This window comes from Pseudochaenichthys georgianus, chromosome 18 (genome assembly GCF_902827115.2).
Source record: "Pseudochaenichthys georgianus chromosome 18, fPseGeo1.2, whole genome shotgun sequence".
Lineage (NCBI taxonomy): Eukaryota > Metazoa > Chordata > Actinopteri > Perciformes > Channichthyidae > Pseudochaenichthys > Pseudochaenichthys georgianus.
This window is the reverse complement of record NC_047520.1, coordinates 12398113-12416054: the sequence shown is the minus strand read 5'-3', so window position 1 is coordinate 12416054 and position 17942 is coordinate 12398113. Positions and strand designations below refer to the sequence as shown.

At 43.7% G+C, this 17942-nt stretch overlaps 1 protein-coding gene and 1 non-coding gene across 3 annotated transcripts in view; both read left to right on the top strand.

The window, feature by feature from the left end:
• The first annotated feature begins 3983 nt into the window (after nt 1–3983).
• trnar-ucu (transfer RNA arginine (anticodon UCU)) lies at nt 3984–4057 on the top strand. The gene has a single exon. It is a non-coding gene; the product is annotated as a tRNA-Arg (tRNA).
• A 1867-nt stretch (nt 4058–5924) lies between these two features.
• The window catches only part of kirrel1a (kirre like nephrin family adhesion molecule 1a), a 31315-nt gene continuing 19297 nt past the window's right edge, over nt 5925–17942 (top strand). For both annotated transcript variants that reach the window (XM_034106178.2, XM_034106176.2), the window contains exon 1: nt 5925–6202. In XM_034106178.2, coding sequence (XP_033962069.1) covers nt 6157–6202 — 46 coding nt within the window. In that variant the 5' untranslated portion in view covers nt 5925–6156. The remainder of the gene's footprint in view (nt 6203–17942) is intronic.

Genomic DNA, 17942 nt, shown 5'->3' with positions numbered 1-17942 from the left:
TTAAACAATTAACATTAAACTAAACAAACACAACGGTACGTTATTGTCCTTATAAAATAAAAACATACATTTTGTCCACCGAGATAATACAGGCACCTTACCCTCAAGAGATCCTCATGTGCTTTGAGAATCTCCCACAATCCATTGCCGTAACAAAGCTAATGCAGGCACACGTTTGTGACACCAGATGGCGCAATTGTGTATGTGCTGTGGGGAGTCTTGCAGTAGAACATTTGACTGTAGCGCCGCCACTGTGGGCTAAGCCCCGAATGTTTCCAGGTCCAGGCGACGCCCCTGCCTAACACACGTAGCTATTTTATCTACCTCTGGAACAAGCTAAACTAGTTATTATAAATATATGTATTCTTCACTGTCGGGTCACTCATTACTAGATCAGTGAGCTGCATGAGATACTGACAGGCTGTCAGGAGAGAGAGAGAGAGAGGGGGAGAGAGGAAAAGAGAGCCCTTTTCCGCTCATTTCTCCCGTGTTATTATCCAAAGTGAATGTAAACTTGAATAATGTACATCATTTCAATGTAATAATTAAGTTGATTGTTGTTTGTGGAAGCTCCAGTGAATGAGCCCCATTAACTGAGTTTAAACATCACTTTAAATGGAAGATTTAAAGTGATGTTTAAATCTTCCATTTAGGTCCCGCACACTCGATCGGATCGGCCGATACTGATTCCGGCGATCGGCCCCGAAATTGGCGATCGGAGCATCCCTAATTTTCACAAATAGAATAAAGGTTTCACAAATCTCAAACTGGGTTATAAAGAATCTTTAGACTCTCTGGGATAATCCAGTCCAGATTTGATGAGTGTAGGTCAAGTGGTTTCAGATCAGGACCTGGTCTAATGTGGTGAGGATGCGAAAAAAGCACTGAAATCTCCCTTGTTTGTATTTTCACAAATAGAATAAAGGTTTCACAAATCTGAAACTGGGTTATAAAGAATCTTTAGACCCTCTGGGATAATCCAGTCCAAATAAATCGGCTATGCAGCGATTTAAGAGGTTCAAACACGGAGGATTGTTCGCTCAGCGCTGTAAATTAAATGTCCCTTAACTGCTGAATCGGATGCTCTGAATCGAAAGCCAACTTCAGCGTAGTGTGTTGCTGCATGTAGCAGCTGCGTGTGTGTGGTACTGCCCCGCCCCCCCTCACACACAGATGGGAGAGAGAGAGATCTCGTCTCGATTGGAAAGATAAAAATACACCGACCATAGACGCATTTGTTTGTCTTTTTGCATATTAGAAACGAGTTGGCGACACCAAGACTGCGAGATGATGTTTGTGTAGCAATAATACATGACCTTTCTCTTTCTCAACTCGCTACTCGAAGGGAAATCGCTGTCATATGCCTTGTGAACACTCCGATAATGCCTCTCCACGTTACCTTTCTTTGGCAGAGCGACGCTTGCTTTACAAATAAGGCAAATAACCTTTGAATGTGACATCACTACAAAATATTCTTCCTCCCATTCTGGGTGGAAGTGGTATGTCTTTAGCTTCTTGCTCGGTCCCGCACTCATTTTGTTGTTTGTCTCTTTAACTTAATTTGAGTTTTCCCGGCACTTGACTGATTTTGTATCGCTTTGCATTCTGGGTTAACAGACTGGAAAGCGATGTCGCTTTTTCTGTCAATCAAGTCAACTCCTGAATTAAGTGGCAGGGAGGCCAAGGGAGGAGGGATCAAAACCTGTTTTGTCTATTTCAACGGAGCTGGATATTTTTTTTTATGAATGACTCGCGATCTACCAGCATTGCCCCCGCGGTCGACTACTGGGCACCTCTGGTCTAGTGTTTCAAGTTAGCTTGCTTTTACAAACATGCAGAACGCACGGTTATGATACATTGTAGTGGATCAAATGAACGTAAATCCTCTATGCCTCTAAGTTAATAAAACATTGGTAACAAAAAGAAGAAAGAAAACGCGCCGCCTGCCGCCATTTTAGGTTCGACTTTTCCAGAAAACTATTGCAACACAAACGTTCCACTTTGAGATATAACTTAAAACAATATTAAAATACTGTCTTACACGTAAGTTAAATCATTTTTCAAGTGAGGCAGATATTAAATGTAGGCTAGCTAACAAGATCTCAAATCAAACTAACACACCATGCGACACAAAGTGCATTAGATGCAGAAATTAATAACACATCATTTAAATACTGTGCAAAGGCAAGACGTAACTCAATCAATCAATCAATCAATCAATGTTTATTTATATAGCCCAATATCACAAATGTTACATTTGTCTCAGTGGTCTTCACAGTGTGTACAGAATATCAGTATGACAATACGACACCCTCACCAGAGTAGTGCGGCCAAAAAAGGATCACGATTCCGGCAGTGAGAGCACGGTGGGCAAAGTATTCTTAAAAGTCTGAGCGATTTCAACAGAGACGAGGGGCTAATGGCGGACTCTGGTGAAGCATGTGTGATGGAACCTCTAGGCACGTCAGGGGCGGAGCACATACGTGATGACGTCAGACCAGCGTCAGACAGATTCAATAAAAATGTTTGAGTACTATTACCAATATGACCCAAAGTGGTTGAACACTGTATACACAATAATAAATCAGTTCATAGTCATCAGAAAATTAGCGGTGAATTAACTTGTTTAAATGTTTGAGTTAAAACAATCAATTTTCTTTCAGAAGCTTGTAATGTTCGGTCTTACAGTGTGCAATAACTCTGGTGATTCTGTGAAATCACTGGCTGATTACTGGTTTTGCATAATCACTGTTGTGGTTGTAGTGGTTTTGCAAAATCACTTACTAGTGATTCAATAAGTTACAGAATTGTATAATTATATAAAATATAGTGATAACATATAGGTTACATACCTTGTGTTATGTGATAAATTACAAAAAGATGGTTCCAGAATGATTCAGAAGTGGGAAAATGAATAAAGCAACCTCTGGGTTAAAAATAACCCAGGCAGGTGTACAACTGCAATTGAAGCCCTAATAACCCCTTTGACCCAGCATGAACAACCCACCAGTGTGTTTACAGTACCCAAATAACCCATAATTACCCAGCCAAATCAACCCAGCAATGTGTTTATAGAAATAAACCAGCATTTTTTAGAGTGTAGATTTATTGTTTTATTCCGGGATGGTGAAACTTTAGAAGATCCAATACTGGACGAATACGTAGATTATATTTCCCACTCATGGATTTAGGCAAGAAATGAATCATGGTGGCACATTGTGGAGGGGGGTGGGGGGCATTATAGGTATCTGATGCAATCCTGGTGTAACAATAGACTAAGCCTATGTTTCTAGTGAGAGTGCTGCACTATTTCAAAATAAGACACTGAGTAGGGCCTATACATGTGTGCTGAAAAACGATGATTTAATAAACCATTAAAATGACCCAAATACCAATTATAGTAATTAAACACTTGACATATTTCCTTGAGCTATTTTTAATAGCCATAGCAGCAAACACTATCCTCTCCTTTTTCTGATTGCATTTGTTAAACATGGTTGTAGCACTGGCTTTCTTTAAACTGGCCGATTTTTGATTTGTTGTCTTAAAGATCCGTCATATCGCCGACATATTGCAAATATTTTTTACATTTCAATTTGATTTGTACACGGAGAAACAGAAGCTCCGACTCGCACCATTTTGGCTCTTTGGTGGAAATTAAAAAAGTTTTATTTAAAGAAGATTCCGGGTTGCGAAGTTTCAGAATAAAAGCCTCGATTACGAAGATCTACTAATACGCCATTAACTGTGGCGGCAACTTTTATTTTTTAAACGGAACCTCTAGACTTCCGGTTGTACGAAGCTAATTTGACTCATCTATGAGGGACTCACACCCCAGGGTGTAGCAACAGCGCCCTCTGGTGGTCACACTCGGAACTAACAACATGTCGGCTCAGAGTGGTCCTGATGCTGCGGGATGCAGAGTAGCGGTATGAGAGGCTATATGGATGAAAACGGTGCCAGTCATGGGATATCCTGGCGCAGTCTCTGTGGCGCAATGGAATAGCGCGCTGGACTTCTAATCCAGAGGCTCCGGGTTCGAGTCCCGGCAGAGATGAGTCACTCTGTGTGCCACACGGCAGACCTGCGGTCACTTTTATCAGATGTAAGGGATTAGGGTGATGTTTTGGTAGCAGATGCTGTAAATGATCATAACTGTGCGCGCAATATTGAGAGCTGTAGTGTGTCAAGTGAAACACTCCCCATCCCATTCCTTCTATGCTGTACTCTATTCTGTTACATTTTTATAGCAAATACAATTCTGAGTTTGTATTCCAAACCTGATTTCATTAGGTTTACTCATGCACGCCTCATTGTTACATGATAACCTACAATTCCTTTTCTCTCTCTATAAAATCCTTACTATACATTATTTTCTCATGTTGATTCTCCTTCTAGAGCTAGCTCTCCGAACAATTTTATTTTATATCTTAACAGGAGTAAATTAAAATGAAACTATTATTCTATGGATACTAATTTTCTCAAACAAACCACGTTATTAATTTATAATGTTTAAATGTGATATTACTTGTATTTATTAACAGCCTTCCTGCAGACTATTATGAAGCTTTAACGGTTTAAACAAACCAATTATGTTAAAAATGCAATTTTTAAATGAGTGCACCTATTTAAGGTTATAATCCTTGACAGCATGTTGGGAACATCAGATATTGTGGGATTATCGCCCCAGTCCCTCTTGGTGCTCTGTCAGTGTCGTTCTAGGTTCAGGACACGAGGGGGCGCTCCAGCCTCAGCCTGAGGACCGGCTCTCTGCAGACCCACCGAGCTGTGACAGGGAACCATCCCCAAAAATATGTAGCCTACATTATGTGATAGGAATCAGGTCTGTTTATTCATCATGTGCTCGGGCTATTTCTTTCATCATAGTGACATCACTACCTTGCCCCACTAAATTGGGAATATCATTTTAAGAAGTAATAATATCTGAGTATTTATTTGGTACTTTTTACTCCTACATCTCACTACCCTACTTAGGAATCTCATGCAATACATGTTCCCTATATTGAGCTTTATAACATGTGACAATGACATTATGGTTAATTAAATTGAGTGACAACTGAGTTTGCTGTCTTCTATTTAACATAATTAAGTGTGACATCATCATAATTCACATATCAGGCCTAAATGATAGAAATAGGAGGATTCTGTTATTGTAGAGGTGAGTTAGGGTATCAAGAATGACTTCATGTCCTAATGTCACATTGTGAAAAACAAGAAACAAAGCAGTACCGACCACAGCAAATGTGTCAAAAATGATTATGCCTTTCTAAGCTTGTTTATTGTTTTAATTTTGTACTTCATAATGTGTTTTTTTGCCGGTGTGCAAGATCCAGGGGGAAAGGGAAAAGGGGGGCAGTGCTGTGGTGCTGCTGACGTGAGAGACAGAGAGGGGGAGAGAGAGAGGAATGCCCCGTTAATGAGAATATGACGTCAAGTCAGAGAGATTACAGCGAAGACAACACCGGAAGTAGAGCTTGGTTGCACGGGTTGCATTGTTTGAACTTGTATTCTGATTTATGTGTCAGGTAGCTAACGAATATCTGGATTACAGTACAACATCAACATGTGTCATCCTTATAAGTGTTTTTTTTCAGGATTGTAAGCTTTTCTTTGGATTAAAATGGTCTTTATTTTCTAAGAATATTAGTTAATTATTATTTTCTATATGGAGGTGGCTCTCACAAGGGCAGGACAGGACTACAGTATATTGAAGCTATCAAATATAATATCGAATTGTACGAATACAGCATTTATTGATAATACATCATCAATTATTATTAACTGATGTTCATTCCTCAACATCTGTTTCAAATGTATCATCTTGTTCAATGTGCGTTTTATTTTGAAGGGGACGACCGGATGTTTCCGGTGTTACTCCTTCTTGCTTGCTGCCCCAGTGAAGAGTAGAAAACGGACTGTCGCTGGAGAGCAAAGAAGAAGAGAGGGCTGAAAAAAGCAGTGAAATGGTATAAAAGCTGAGCAAGTCCACGCCGAGACAGGGGACAAACGAGGAGGGACGACGCAGGAGGATTATTGTTCTTTATCTAATTATTACCAAAGTCAGAGAACTCCCGCTTTTTGATGCTGTCCTCACGGAGGTTTGAGCCAATAACGGACTTATTGGTCGGCTGAACCATGCAGAGGCTGCTGCTCTTGAGTTTGGTGTTGAGTTTTCAAACTGGTAAGTCTGCATTAGCTTTTTTTTTTGCATTACACACGGTGAATACTCTTTGATAGTGTCAATATTGTGCGAGGGTTTAACACAGTTGTATTTCTCATAAAGTGTGTGTGCCGAAAAAGGCATAAAACATGATTTCACAGCATTCCCGCAGCAATGGATCACCTTAAGCGGCGTGTGTGCGCGCGTGCATGCAAGTATGAGGGCGCGTGTGACTGCGTGTCCGCACCGCAGCAATGGATCACCACACTTTTTTTTTGGTGCGAATTATCATTGTCGCGCGCCTCTGTCCGCGTGCGAAAACGTGCGTGCGTCCAACTTGAGTATTACTGCTGCATGCGCGTGCTCACGAGTCTTAATGACCTTTTGCATAGGACAAGCCCTCGCGGTGCCGCTTTTCAGACGGGCCGTGGTGAGACGCCGAGGACGTGACGGGAATGACAGTGATTGACCAGCGCTGCTCTACATGCCAGCAGCACTTCCACACTGCTATAGCATCTGAATGGCTTGTCAGTCAATGACACCACTGCCACCAGCCTCCTGTATCCCCCTCCCACCTAACCCTTCCACTGTCACTGTGTCCTACCTGTGACACAAATCCCATCTCCACCCTCTCGATTGCCTGTGCACAATGAGGCGTGTGCAGCAGCCCATGCATCTGCCCCCCCCCCCCCCCCCCTCCATACCTGTGGGGTGCCAGGTAGGCTTATGATAATCGCAGCGAGTTGCTGGGAGACAGGAGGATGAGGAGGAGGAGGAGGATGAGGATGGTTGTAATTTCTATAAGCGACCTGTTTGATCGAGGCATGTTTGGCGTCGGGCCACACAGCCGCAGCAAACCTCCCTTTTTTCCCTCCTATTGTCTACCTTGGGTGACCGAGGAGCGTGCACGACTGGCCGGCCAGTAGACCACTTCATCATAGGTAGGGGGCGTGTTCGGAGAAGGTATGGAAAAGGATGATGTCACCCTGTCTGCCAGGCTTTGTATCGCTCACCCAGGCTTGTCATGCTCAGCATCCACCCATAGTGCATTGTTGAGTGTTCCTGGAAGCCCACCACAATCTATACAGGTGCAGGATGCTTTTCTACGACAAATACAGCGCTTCTAGAATCCACAAAATGACACAATCCGGCATTGTCGCAACACACAAACACACAGAACCCCCTGCTCCCGCCACCGAGACCCCTACTGTCACATGCTGTTGCCCTGTTTGTCCACTCATAACGCGTTCATTCCACATGACTAGTTCCGCAACACTTTGCAGATGTGAATAAACACACAGACACACACAGCCCGTTTACATGTGTGAAGCCATGTGTCCCATTGTCTGTTGTTGTCTTGTTACAACTGTGTAATCCATCAGTACTCCATGTTGGGATCTCAAGCACAAAGACATTTGCTCTCAAAGGCTTTCCCGGAGACGAGATTAGGAGGCTGCAAATGGGGCTTTGTTTCTTTCAGTACGATTGTAAATGGTGTAGTAAATGTAACGTCTCAATTGTTGCACTGTGGTCATTTGGCTTTGAAAACATTAGAGGAGTAAACTGAAATGAATAGAACCCTCGAAAGAGATAATACCAAGGTTTGGGAGCAGACTTTTATCTCTTCATTAGACAAGTAAAACAGTATTCCATGGCCTGCAATTTGCACACATGTAATTGCCTAGCAGTGATAATGATTGGATGGTTATTAGTCGAGCAGCTAATTAAAGCGGTGAATGTTTTCCAGTTCTTTACCAGCAACACCATTGGAGTGATTGATTCGGTATCCCAGCCTGGTATCTACAAACCAACCTGGTAATAAGTTGCAAGCAAGCGGCGCCGTTAATGCAGCTGTTAAATGTTACTGCATAATCAATCATTGCAAACACACGCCTTTAACTTCCTAATGAGGCGGTTGGACTTGCAGCACTGCACCTCCAGCCCATAGGCTCGAATGCCGACTCGGACAAAGGCTCCGGTGCAGGTGTGCCATTTGTCAGCCTCCGTCCTTTTGTGAAGACGGAGGCCACGATCTGCTGCTGCTGCTGCTGCTGCTGCTGCCCAACTGCACGCTCCGACCCTGAATCACGCAGCCGAGCGGTGAATCACAGACCTCAGACGGATTCCTGTGTTGGGCTCACAAAGAAAATATCCAGATATTTGAAGAGTCAGCTATTAAGAGGGGCTTTTACAGCCCCAGTAAAGAAAGGGTGCTCAAGAGTTGATCTGCAAAGTTGTGGCTCTATTATTACTATACTGTCTGTGCAATGTTTATGACTCTGTAAAAGTGAACAATGAAGAATTAGAAAAGCCTCATAAAGACTCCAGTGGGATACTAGAAGTGCTGATTTCCATTATTTGATGCATCTGGCCAGTTTCTTTTTGACATTTGTATCTAAATACATTCTGTTATATCTGAAGTGACTGTTCGGCAAACAAACCTTGTTTTTGTCTTTTTACAAATAAAAAAAAAGCTGATTAGTTTGTTAGCTAATCTCACAAAGCCAGTCCTCCGCTTCATTAAGCTCATGCAGATGCACTAATGTTGGTTAGAAAGGAATGGGAACATTGTGGGCAGTAATAACCACTAAAAGTGCACTTGGGAGAAGTAGTTTCTGCTCAGATAATGGCTACGAGGGATTTAAACATGAGCAGTACTATCTACTGTGGCTAATGAAGAAAAAAGTGCTACCCTACAGAAACTCAAACCCTTCAAGAAACTTCAATGAGGATTTTGTGGATTATACATTTATAGAATTATTTATAGCGCCACGGACCTTTCTGCCATGGTTTCAAGGCTAACGAACCATTCTGTGGGCTTTCCGGCGCGCACTGTAGATCTGGAGTGACACATGTAGCGAGGCAGAAGTCTGTTTTTAATTTTCTGATCCCAGCGAGTGAGATATGGCTCTTTGGTGCATCCTACCGTTTAAACGAATTGAGGTCACGATTTTTACGGGATCTGAATGATGCATTTTACCAAAAAAAACTCTCATCTCTAATTGACATCAGCCACTGAAAGCAATCACTGAACCAGCTGTAAATCTCAATCTGGGAATGGAGCCCGTGATGTTATAATGTACATCCACGCCTGTTGTTCCCCATTGGGTTCCATTCAATCAACAAATTCTTAGGATTTCCATCCCAGCGTGTGTTTGTCAATGTGTGACACGCTGATTGCTTTTCTCTTCATATGTTTGTTTAAGGGCATTCCTTTGGACGCGAGTGTCATGTCATGCTTTTTGAAGTGGCGTTTGTGCAAAGAACTGCCGCTAGCACGCCTCCTTTGAAATGTTCGAGTGAAAACCTGATAGGGTACAGAAGAATGAAGTCATTATCAAACTTGTGGTCGCCGATAAATTCAACAAAAAGTGTGTACACATTTCCATTTGAGCAACCCTTTCCAGCTACATGTTTATCAAGTGAAGCCCCAGGATTTAAAGTCCCCGTATGCAGTTTGTGTTTGACAGGCCGGGGGGCATCTGAGTTACAAAAAGACGTCGGACAAAAAACCCACATCCCCTTAAAAATGTTTCTTTATGCAGAGCCCCCCGAGCAAGAAGGGAACACTTCATCACATCTGACTGAATCTATTGGCGTTGTTTTCGGCCACATTCTGCAGCGAGGACCAATTTGGGGTGAGGTAGAGGGGGGTGGGGCCAGAAAAAAGTTGTTTCGGGGAGAAGTGGAGGGAGACAAAGAGGGCTAGTCTTGCGGGCAGGTGGGTGAAGCCTGATGGAGAGTGATTAGAGTTTTTTGTTTGTTTTAAAGGTGGTGAGGTGGAGGGGGGAGCAGCATTGTAGTGTGGGTAGAGAGAGTGTGCTGGAAGAAAAGGAGTGAGGGGACTAGGACGAAGAAGGAGGAGGAGGGGGGTGGGGGGAGGGAGGGAGTGGTCAGGAGGCCAGCGGCGGAGAGAAAAGGACTATTACTCAGGCCTGACTGCTCCCTCAGTAGTGACAGTGGAGCTGCTCATTCAGACAGAATATGGTCGTGGCCAGTTCAAAGACTACATTTGCGCTGGAATCTGTAGCGATTGCCTCCCCCCCCCCCCCCATCTGAGGTGCCAGCCGAGCCCCCTCCTGCCCCGTGCCCACCGAGGTTAATTGGCACTAATCGGTGTTGCTGTTAACTTTTATTCTTAGCCTCCCAACATGAGCCTTTTTATGCTTACCAAAGTTCATTCTTTCTGTCCCCTCCTAGACTTTTTTTTTCTCCCAATCTGACTCTCCCCCCCCCCCCCCCCCCTCCACGCCCCCCCCCCCCATTACTTATTTCCATCTACCCCTTTCTCTCCCTTGCTCTCTAATAAGATCCAGATGTGGTTCCTGCATTCCTCTGGTCGGTGGAGAGAGAAAGAGAAGTGGGGAAGGGGGGGGGGGGGTGGTGGTATGAGTGGAGGGAGAGGGGGGGGGTGCGGTGGGGGAGGGGACAGGAGTAGAAGCACATGAATTAAAACAGGGAGCGCATGATGAGGAAGAGGAGGACGTGTACCGTAACACACACACGGATAACATGCGTGCAGAGGTTGGGAGATTGGATGTGTGTGTGTGTGTGTGTGTGTGTGTGTGTGTGTGTGTGTGTGTGTGTGTGTGTGTGAGAGAGCGAGTGTGTGTTTAAAGGGATGGGGGAGGGGGGGATGTTGGTCCTGTAACCTCAAAAGTTTTGGGACATTCTCCTCCTCCTCTTCCTCCGTCTTTCTTCCCCCCTCCTCCTCGCCCCCTCCCTCCGCAGGAATGTGGCCGACGCTGATGATGTCACTTCATTTCTCCGCTCTCCCAGTTTCTGCTCCTCAACAGGGACAGAGCAGAGGGAGGGATGGGGGGGGGGCTCAACTTACTCCATCCATCTTCCCTTTACGATAACATTAGGGTCAGCCGTCCAACTACATCGGTTACCACAGCACGGCAATGCTCGCCGTCCCCTTGGAACAGCCTGCAGGCTAATTTGTAGCCAACTACACATAATGAGTGAGCCATCTCTTAGTATTAATAATCATCAATGGCCTTGAAATCCAGTCATTAAAACCATTATGTTCAGATGCAGTAATTTGTCGAAGACGGCTACTGTCAACCTAGTACCATACCCTTGAGGCTTACCTTGACCCCATGGTTTTATGTCCAGATAGTTTACATCTTGTGTAGTAGATGAAAGATGGCCAGGGGTATACATATTCTGCTGTAAAAGGCCCACTCTTATGGTTTCATGATTTCCATGGCTGCAGGGATTCTTGCATGTAGCCTCAAAAGCATTAGTGAGGTCCAACAGTGATATTGGGGAATAGGAGCTGGCTCACAGTTAGCGTTCCAGGCTATCCCATTGCTGTATGATAGGGTGTGGGCCAGGCAAGTTCTTCCACACCAATTAGGAAAAACATTTTCGAATTGACCTGGTTTTATCTGCACAGGAATCATTGTCCTGCTAAAAGTTTAAAAGCAATCTATTGTCTAACATTTAACTGTATATTCTAATTTAATAGTAACAACATTTGTTCAATCATAAAATGTCAATCATGGCTTTGCTAAAAAACTTGTTTTACATTTGTCTAATGAGTGGACATTGGAATAGCCGTTTTTTTCTGAAGCCTTCCAAATGCTTTAAAATGTAAAAGGCCACACTAGATTTATTATCCCCCGCTCTCTTTGCTTTTCTCGTCACTAAGTGTGTTTGCCATAAACAAAGAAGCCTCCTCTTCAAAGCGACAGTATGCACTTGTGGCGATATTGGCGAGGGGGCTCTGTATTAATATTACTTCACTAGAAGAGGTCAATGCCCCGGACTTTTATTGGACGGTTTGTGACAGATGACATTGCAAGAAGCTACAGTACATACCAATACAATTAAATTACACTGGATTGAATTAAAGCAGACCTTGGAGGAGGTGATTTATCGGTGGCACGCTGCTTGTAAAATTGTCCTGCTGGATTCCATTACTGTGCTTTACTGTAACGTGAGGTGGACCATCTGAAAGCTGTCTCAGTTGACGGTGGGTGTGTTTACTTGCTGGATCACGTGGCATTTGGAGTGGCTTTAGGAATGGGTCTCTGCCCAAAATCAATTGGGAACGCCTGCCTTGAATTATCGATTAATTATGATATCGATCGTGCCAGTTGAATTATTTGGCGACCCCTGTGCTAAGCTACACAGCACTCTGATACTGCAGAATAGCAGCTTGATATGTATGTATCCCCTTGTTCAAGCTTATCCAGAGGGCAGCTATTGTTAGTTATGGTCACCCTTGGTTACAGCAGAGTATTCTTTGTCAGCCGCGCAGCATGTTGGCCGCACAAAGGCTCGTGGATTACCAGCGTCGGGCCGGCTTTCCATTGCTTGAGCATATTCATGTCCCCGTAATGTGTCAGATGCCTCGTCCATGAATTATCATATTACCCACCACTGATCCTGAGGTTGCCATGGCCACTGTGTCTGTCATTGTGTCAGTGGTCCTCACCGGCTGTAGCTATGGTAACAATGTCTGTTACAGAGGTTTGGTACAAATTAAGCTCTTCAGATGTGAAATGTATGATAGGAGCCTCAGAGGATATGAGCGTGGCACAAACACACTCACAAATGAGCGTGCACACCTTGACAGGAGCATATGCGCACATGGTAGTATCAAAATGGACAGACAAAGCACTGGAATAATTTTCCTTCCGCCATTTCCAAATAAACCTGTTTCCACAGCAACCATTTTGATAGAAATGGAAAGAGGGAATGAGATGGAGGAGGAGTGATGGAGGGAAAGAAGGGCAGACATTGAAGGTGGAAAGGTGGAAGGGAATAAGGTTGTTCATGGAGGGAGGAGTGATCATTTCTAAGTAGATGCCTGCCAGACAAAAGGAAGTGAATGGGGAATGAGAAGGGGGCAAGGCCACAATGGAGATGAAGAAAGAGAGAGGTCGCTGACTGCTAGTAAGGGGGAGGACGGCAAGGTAAGGCGACAGAGGAAGGGAGCGAGCAGGCACACAATGCGGCAAACAAAGGAAGGAGTCTGTGTCTTTCTTTCTGGATCTTTCTGCCCCTGATCTTCCCTCCGCTCCGTCCCCACCTCCAGGAGTCACCTTTGTGTTTGAGTGACACAGTGTCAGCAGGCTCTGTGGGTCGCCTCCTTTCACTCGCTACACATCTATGTCCCTCGCTCCTTCATATAGCGCCGTCACCATGGTTACAGGTATTATGACCGTCCTTTCCAGGCAGCCATGTTGTTGAGAGAAGGCAGGCACAGGTGGTCAAGTTCCCTCATAAATAGAAAGAGAGACTGAATACATTCAAGTGCTACATGTATAGGTTTGAGCAGGACATCAGTGGGTGGTTAATTGATTAGTTGGCAACATTATTCACAACAATTTGAAAAATGTGAAGTTATTTGACAAAAAGAGCGTCAGTCTGACAAAACAAGATATTTGAAGATGTCACCATGGCCTCAAGAAAATTACAATTATAGGATCATAATTATGGCGTGTCTATAAATTGTTTACACCATGTATATGTTCATAAAAATGTAAGTAGTAGGGCTGTCACAATAACAGATCTCCACCACAGGATTACCTTGGCCAAAAAAACTCCCTATAATTATTATTTTTTATTATATTATCAAGATCGCTCAAAAACAAATTCTGTCTGTAACATACATTTCTACCAATGTTCATTGGAACTGTGATATAGTTGGACTATTTCCACAATATTATTATAGATATGTATTTATTTCCCCACCATTTGGATCAATAAAGTATCTATCTATCCATCTAAATAACATATCTAAATTAACATCAATATCGGTATATCACGAAACCCCTAATTTGAAGGCTACATACATACAAGTGCATGTATACAATTAAAGTGCCTTTTGCTGTTTTGCTTTAAATCCTTGAATCTCTCACAGCTTTTTACGAGCCTAATAGGGCTGCACGATCTGGGGAAATAATGTAATTGCGATTTTTCTGACAGATATTGCGATTGCGAATCGATTTGCGATATTTGTCTTTAAGCGACCCAACGGAAGTTTATTGTAAAATGCGGCCATATCTCTGGCTAGGAAGGTCGCATCAACATGCTCCCGTCTCTAGCACCCCCGCAGCCCGAGCTACGAGTGAAAGAATTTTCACATGAAACTTCTGTTGGGTTGCTTTAAAGTCAAGCTTCAGTTTAAGATTCACCCTGTAATAGATGTAAAACATGTGATGGAGCATTACTAACCTGACCCAGATGGTTTGTTTCACCAAACCATCTAGGAAAGCTCCATTGGAAGCCATTTGGAAAAGTATTTCAAAAATACTTGGCAGGTGATTGGATCAATCTGTCTATCACCTTCTATCATGGGCCACTTCTGATTGGTTAACAATGACTGGTACATGTGGAGCACAGCACTTCTGATTGGTGTAGATGACTGACACACAAGAAAAAAAATCACAGGCTTTGCGATTTGATAATTGCATCCTTTCAAATCGCGATTTCGATTTAAAATCGATTAATCGTTCAGCCCTAGAGCCTAAACAAACATTTGTGATTGAACGTTTTCTGAATTAAAAAGGAACCTAGAAGATAAGTCCAGGAGTAAATTCAAAGGTTCTCATGCGCCCGCATGGCTCCTAAGGGTGCAACTTTGTCCTGAAACAATGATATCATCCTCCTCCATTGCACTTCACAGCTCTGTGTCTGTGGTCCTCGCCGTCTCTTTGTTCCCCTATTCCTGCATCTAATTTTCCGGCTGAGCCCCTCCATCACACCAACACATCGGCCACATGCGGCGCAGATATGGAATTAGACAGATAACAGAATCAATTTGAAGCGGATTGCCTAACAGTGAAGAGATTGTGAAGGGGGGGATGTGAAGGAGAGAAATAATGAGAGACCAGTGCGGCCGCCTGACTATTAATTGAATAGGTGGAGGAAGGATGAGGTCATTGAAAAATGTTTTTTCAGGAAAATGGGTGTACCAAGCACTGGGGAGGATTTCATCAGACACACAGATGCACGTGTGTACGCTCGCAGACACGCTCGTACAGACAGAAAACTTTTTTTGGGCAGTTACTTTACACGTCAGCTGTTGCTATGGTGACGCAAGTCCGTAATCCAGCCGAAGCACGGGATTGGCTAGAGAGGAGCAAGGGAGAGGGAGACAGGGGGACTTTGTTGGTGGGGTACAGAGGGGTACGGGGAGGGGGCCAGACACAAAGATAATTACATCGATGCATAACAATCCATACAAATGCCATTTTATTTAATAGCATCCGATTTAATGATGCCATCAGTGGACCTTTCCCAGAAGCCTCTACTGCATGGCATCACTTCCAACCTCGTCTCCTGTGCTGTAGAGAGAGCCTGTATTTAAATGCTGTAAAGTCAGCTTTGACATTCGCCACCTAACAGCAGGGTGTGTGGCAAATTATGAGCAGCGCACTTACTAAAAATAGCTCCAAACATCTTTGCATGCAACATATTGACGGTTCATTACCTTGCTATTAAAACACCATCGCATGGTGCGAGAGGTGCTCTTAGGCTAAATTGCTGCCGTGGTTCACACTATAGCGGCGTGTGGCTATGCATTTGGTGACTTACCCGGCCAAGCTGTGCGTGCTCGCCTTTGGCTTTGTTTCTGCTTTGACAAGCCGAGGCTGGTGTCACAGTGTCTGCAGGGGCTGTTGTCCTAGGCCCCAATTTAATCCTAATCCCTTTCCAAACTTTGACTAGGCCATGCTTAACCCTAGACTAAACTGAGACTCACTCCCAAAGGAGATGGAGATGCTCCACTAGCTTGACGGTTTAGCCAGAGCCGTGGTGTAATCCATGTTCAGGAAACCGCCTCTACGTGTCGATTATATGTTTGGGGTTGTGGTTGTGTTTGTGCGTGTGTGTTGACAAGTCATGGTTAGCCCATGTGGTGAAGGTTAGGGCATCTGTGCTGCCTTTCTTTGTTTGTGTTTGTCCATGTGGTCACGGTCACAGCTTTTTGTGACCGTGGTCTCGCGTGGACAGGGTATTCAGAGTCTCCCGTGGTATCTTGGGGATCAGTGACTCAAAGAAATCAGGACACACTCTAAATGTGTCACTGCAGCATAACCCACATAATACACTCTCCTGTCTTGCCTTTGCTCTGACTGCACTCTGCGTGTACATTTCCTTCTTTAAACACACACACACACACACACACACACACACACACACACACACACACACACACACACACACACACACACACACACACACACACACACACACACACACACACACACGCACATAGACTCATGTTGACAAGTGTTAACTGGGTAATATGGAAATCAGAAGGCGATGAGCACATGTTTAAATGAGTCAGTGTTTTCAGTCATCAGCCTTTGCATGGGTGTTTTCTCTGCAGATTGTGTAGCCTCCGCTCAGGAGTATTCAGTTTGGATTATGTTTGTGGTTTACTGAGGCAGATGAGGGAATACCTTCAGCTACCATATCTGAGTTGGTGGAGAAAAGGATTTGCTTGCCCTCAGGCTACTGTCAGGGTTGCGGGGTAGTTTAAACCCAGCTAAACTAGCTTAACACCCATGTATGTCTGAGAAAAAGCTCTTTATGCTTTATAAGATTGGTGTAAATGAGTTTCATCAAATTAGGGCGCATACAGGAAATGTAAGCATAAATATAATCTGTCTGTGATTACCTTTGTTTCTATTGACAGTTTCTCCAAATATCTTGCTGATTATAATTTGGATTCTCCACCATAATTGCACTACATTATTGCCACATGCTATTGCTACTAGAGATGTCCCGATCACGTGATCGGGGAACGGAGCCATTCACGTGATTTTCAAAAGATCGTAATCGGAAGAAAAAAAATCGGGGATCGGGATTTTTTTTTTCTTTTTTTTTCTAAAATATTTTTATTATTTTATTTAATGTTACAAAACAAAAATAACCATGTTCACGTCTTAAAGTCATCCTGAGGCCTTAGTTTTGGTTTAAAATTACACAACATAATGTATGTTTTGCTTCTTTTGGGCTTGTTTTCAGACCTGGTTGCTTATTTCTCTCAAATCTGGCAACAGAGTGGGCGCAGTGTCTATAGTAGCAGTAAGCTAACGAGAGGCTACGTTCAGCTGGTGACTCGGGAGTCGGGACAGAGGAAATGTCAGGAGTTTGGAAGTATTATAAAATTGAAAGCGAAGGCAGTGTAACAACCAGATGCAATGTTTGCAAGGCGGAGGTTCCGCGTGGTGGAAAGAACAGAGCTACGTTCAACACGACCAATCTAATACGCCACCTGAGAAACAAACACCACCAACAACATGGCGAGTACACAGCGGCCACTCAGGTAACGGCACTGACACAACCCACACTTTCAGAGACTTTTAAAAGGAAAGAGAAACTGCCCCAGAACAGTGAAAAGGCCAAAAACAGCCAAGATAGCTGAATTCATCGCGTTGGATGACCAGCCGTTATCTGTTACCTTTTTTTCCTCTTAATGCATTGCATAAAGATCGGATCGGGAAAAATCGGTATCGGCAGATTGTCAAAATCAAAAGATCGGAATCGGATCGTGAGCAAAAAAAGGTGATCTCGGGACATCCCTAATTGCTACAATGGGCTCAGAACATATCTGACTACATACCAGATGTCCTAGAAAATCTTAAAACAATCCTATGACATAATAGATTCCATCATATGATGCATCTTGAGAAAATGGAGCAATATTTTGTTAGGTTTTTTTCCAAGCCAGTCCTTGCTAATTAATATATTTGAGTTTGGGAGTGTTGGTTGTCGCCTTGGGCTCCGAGAACTC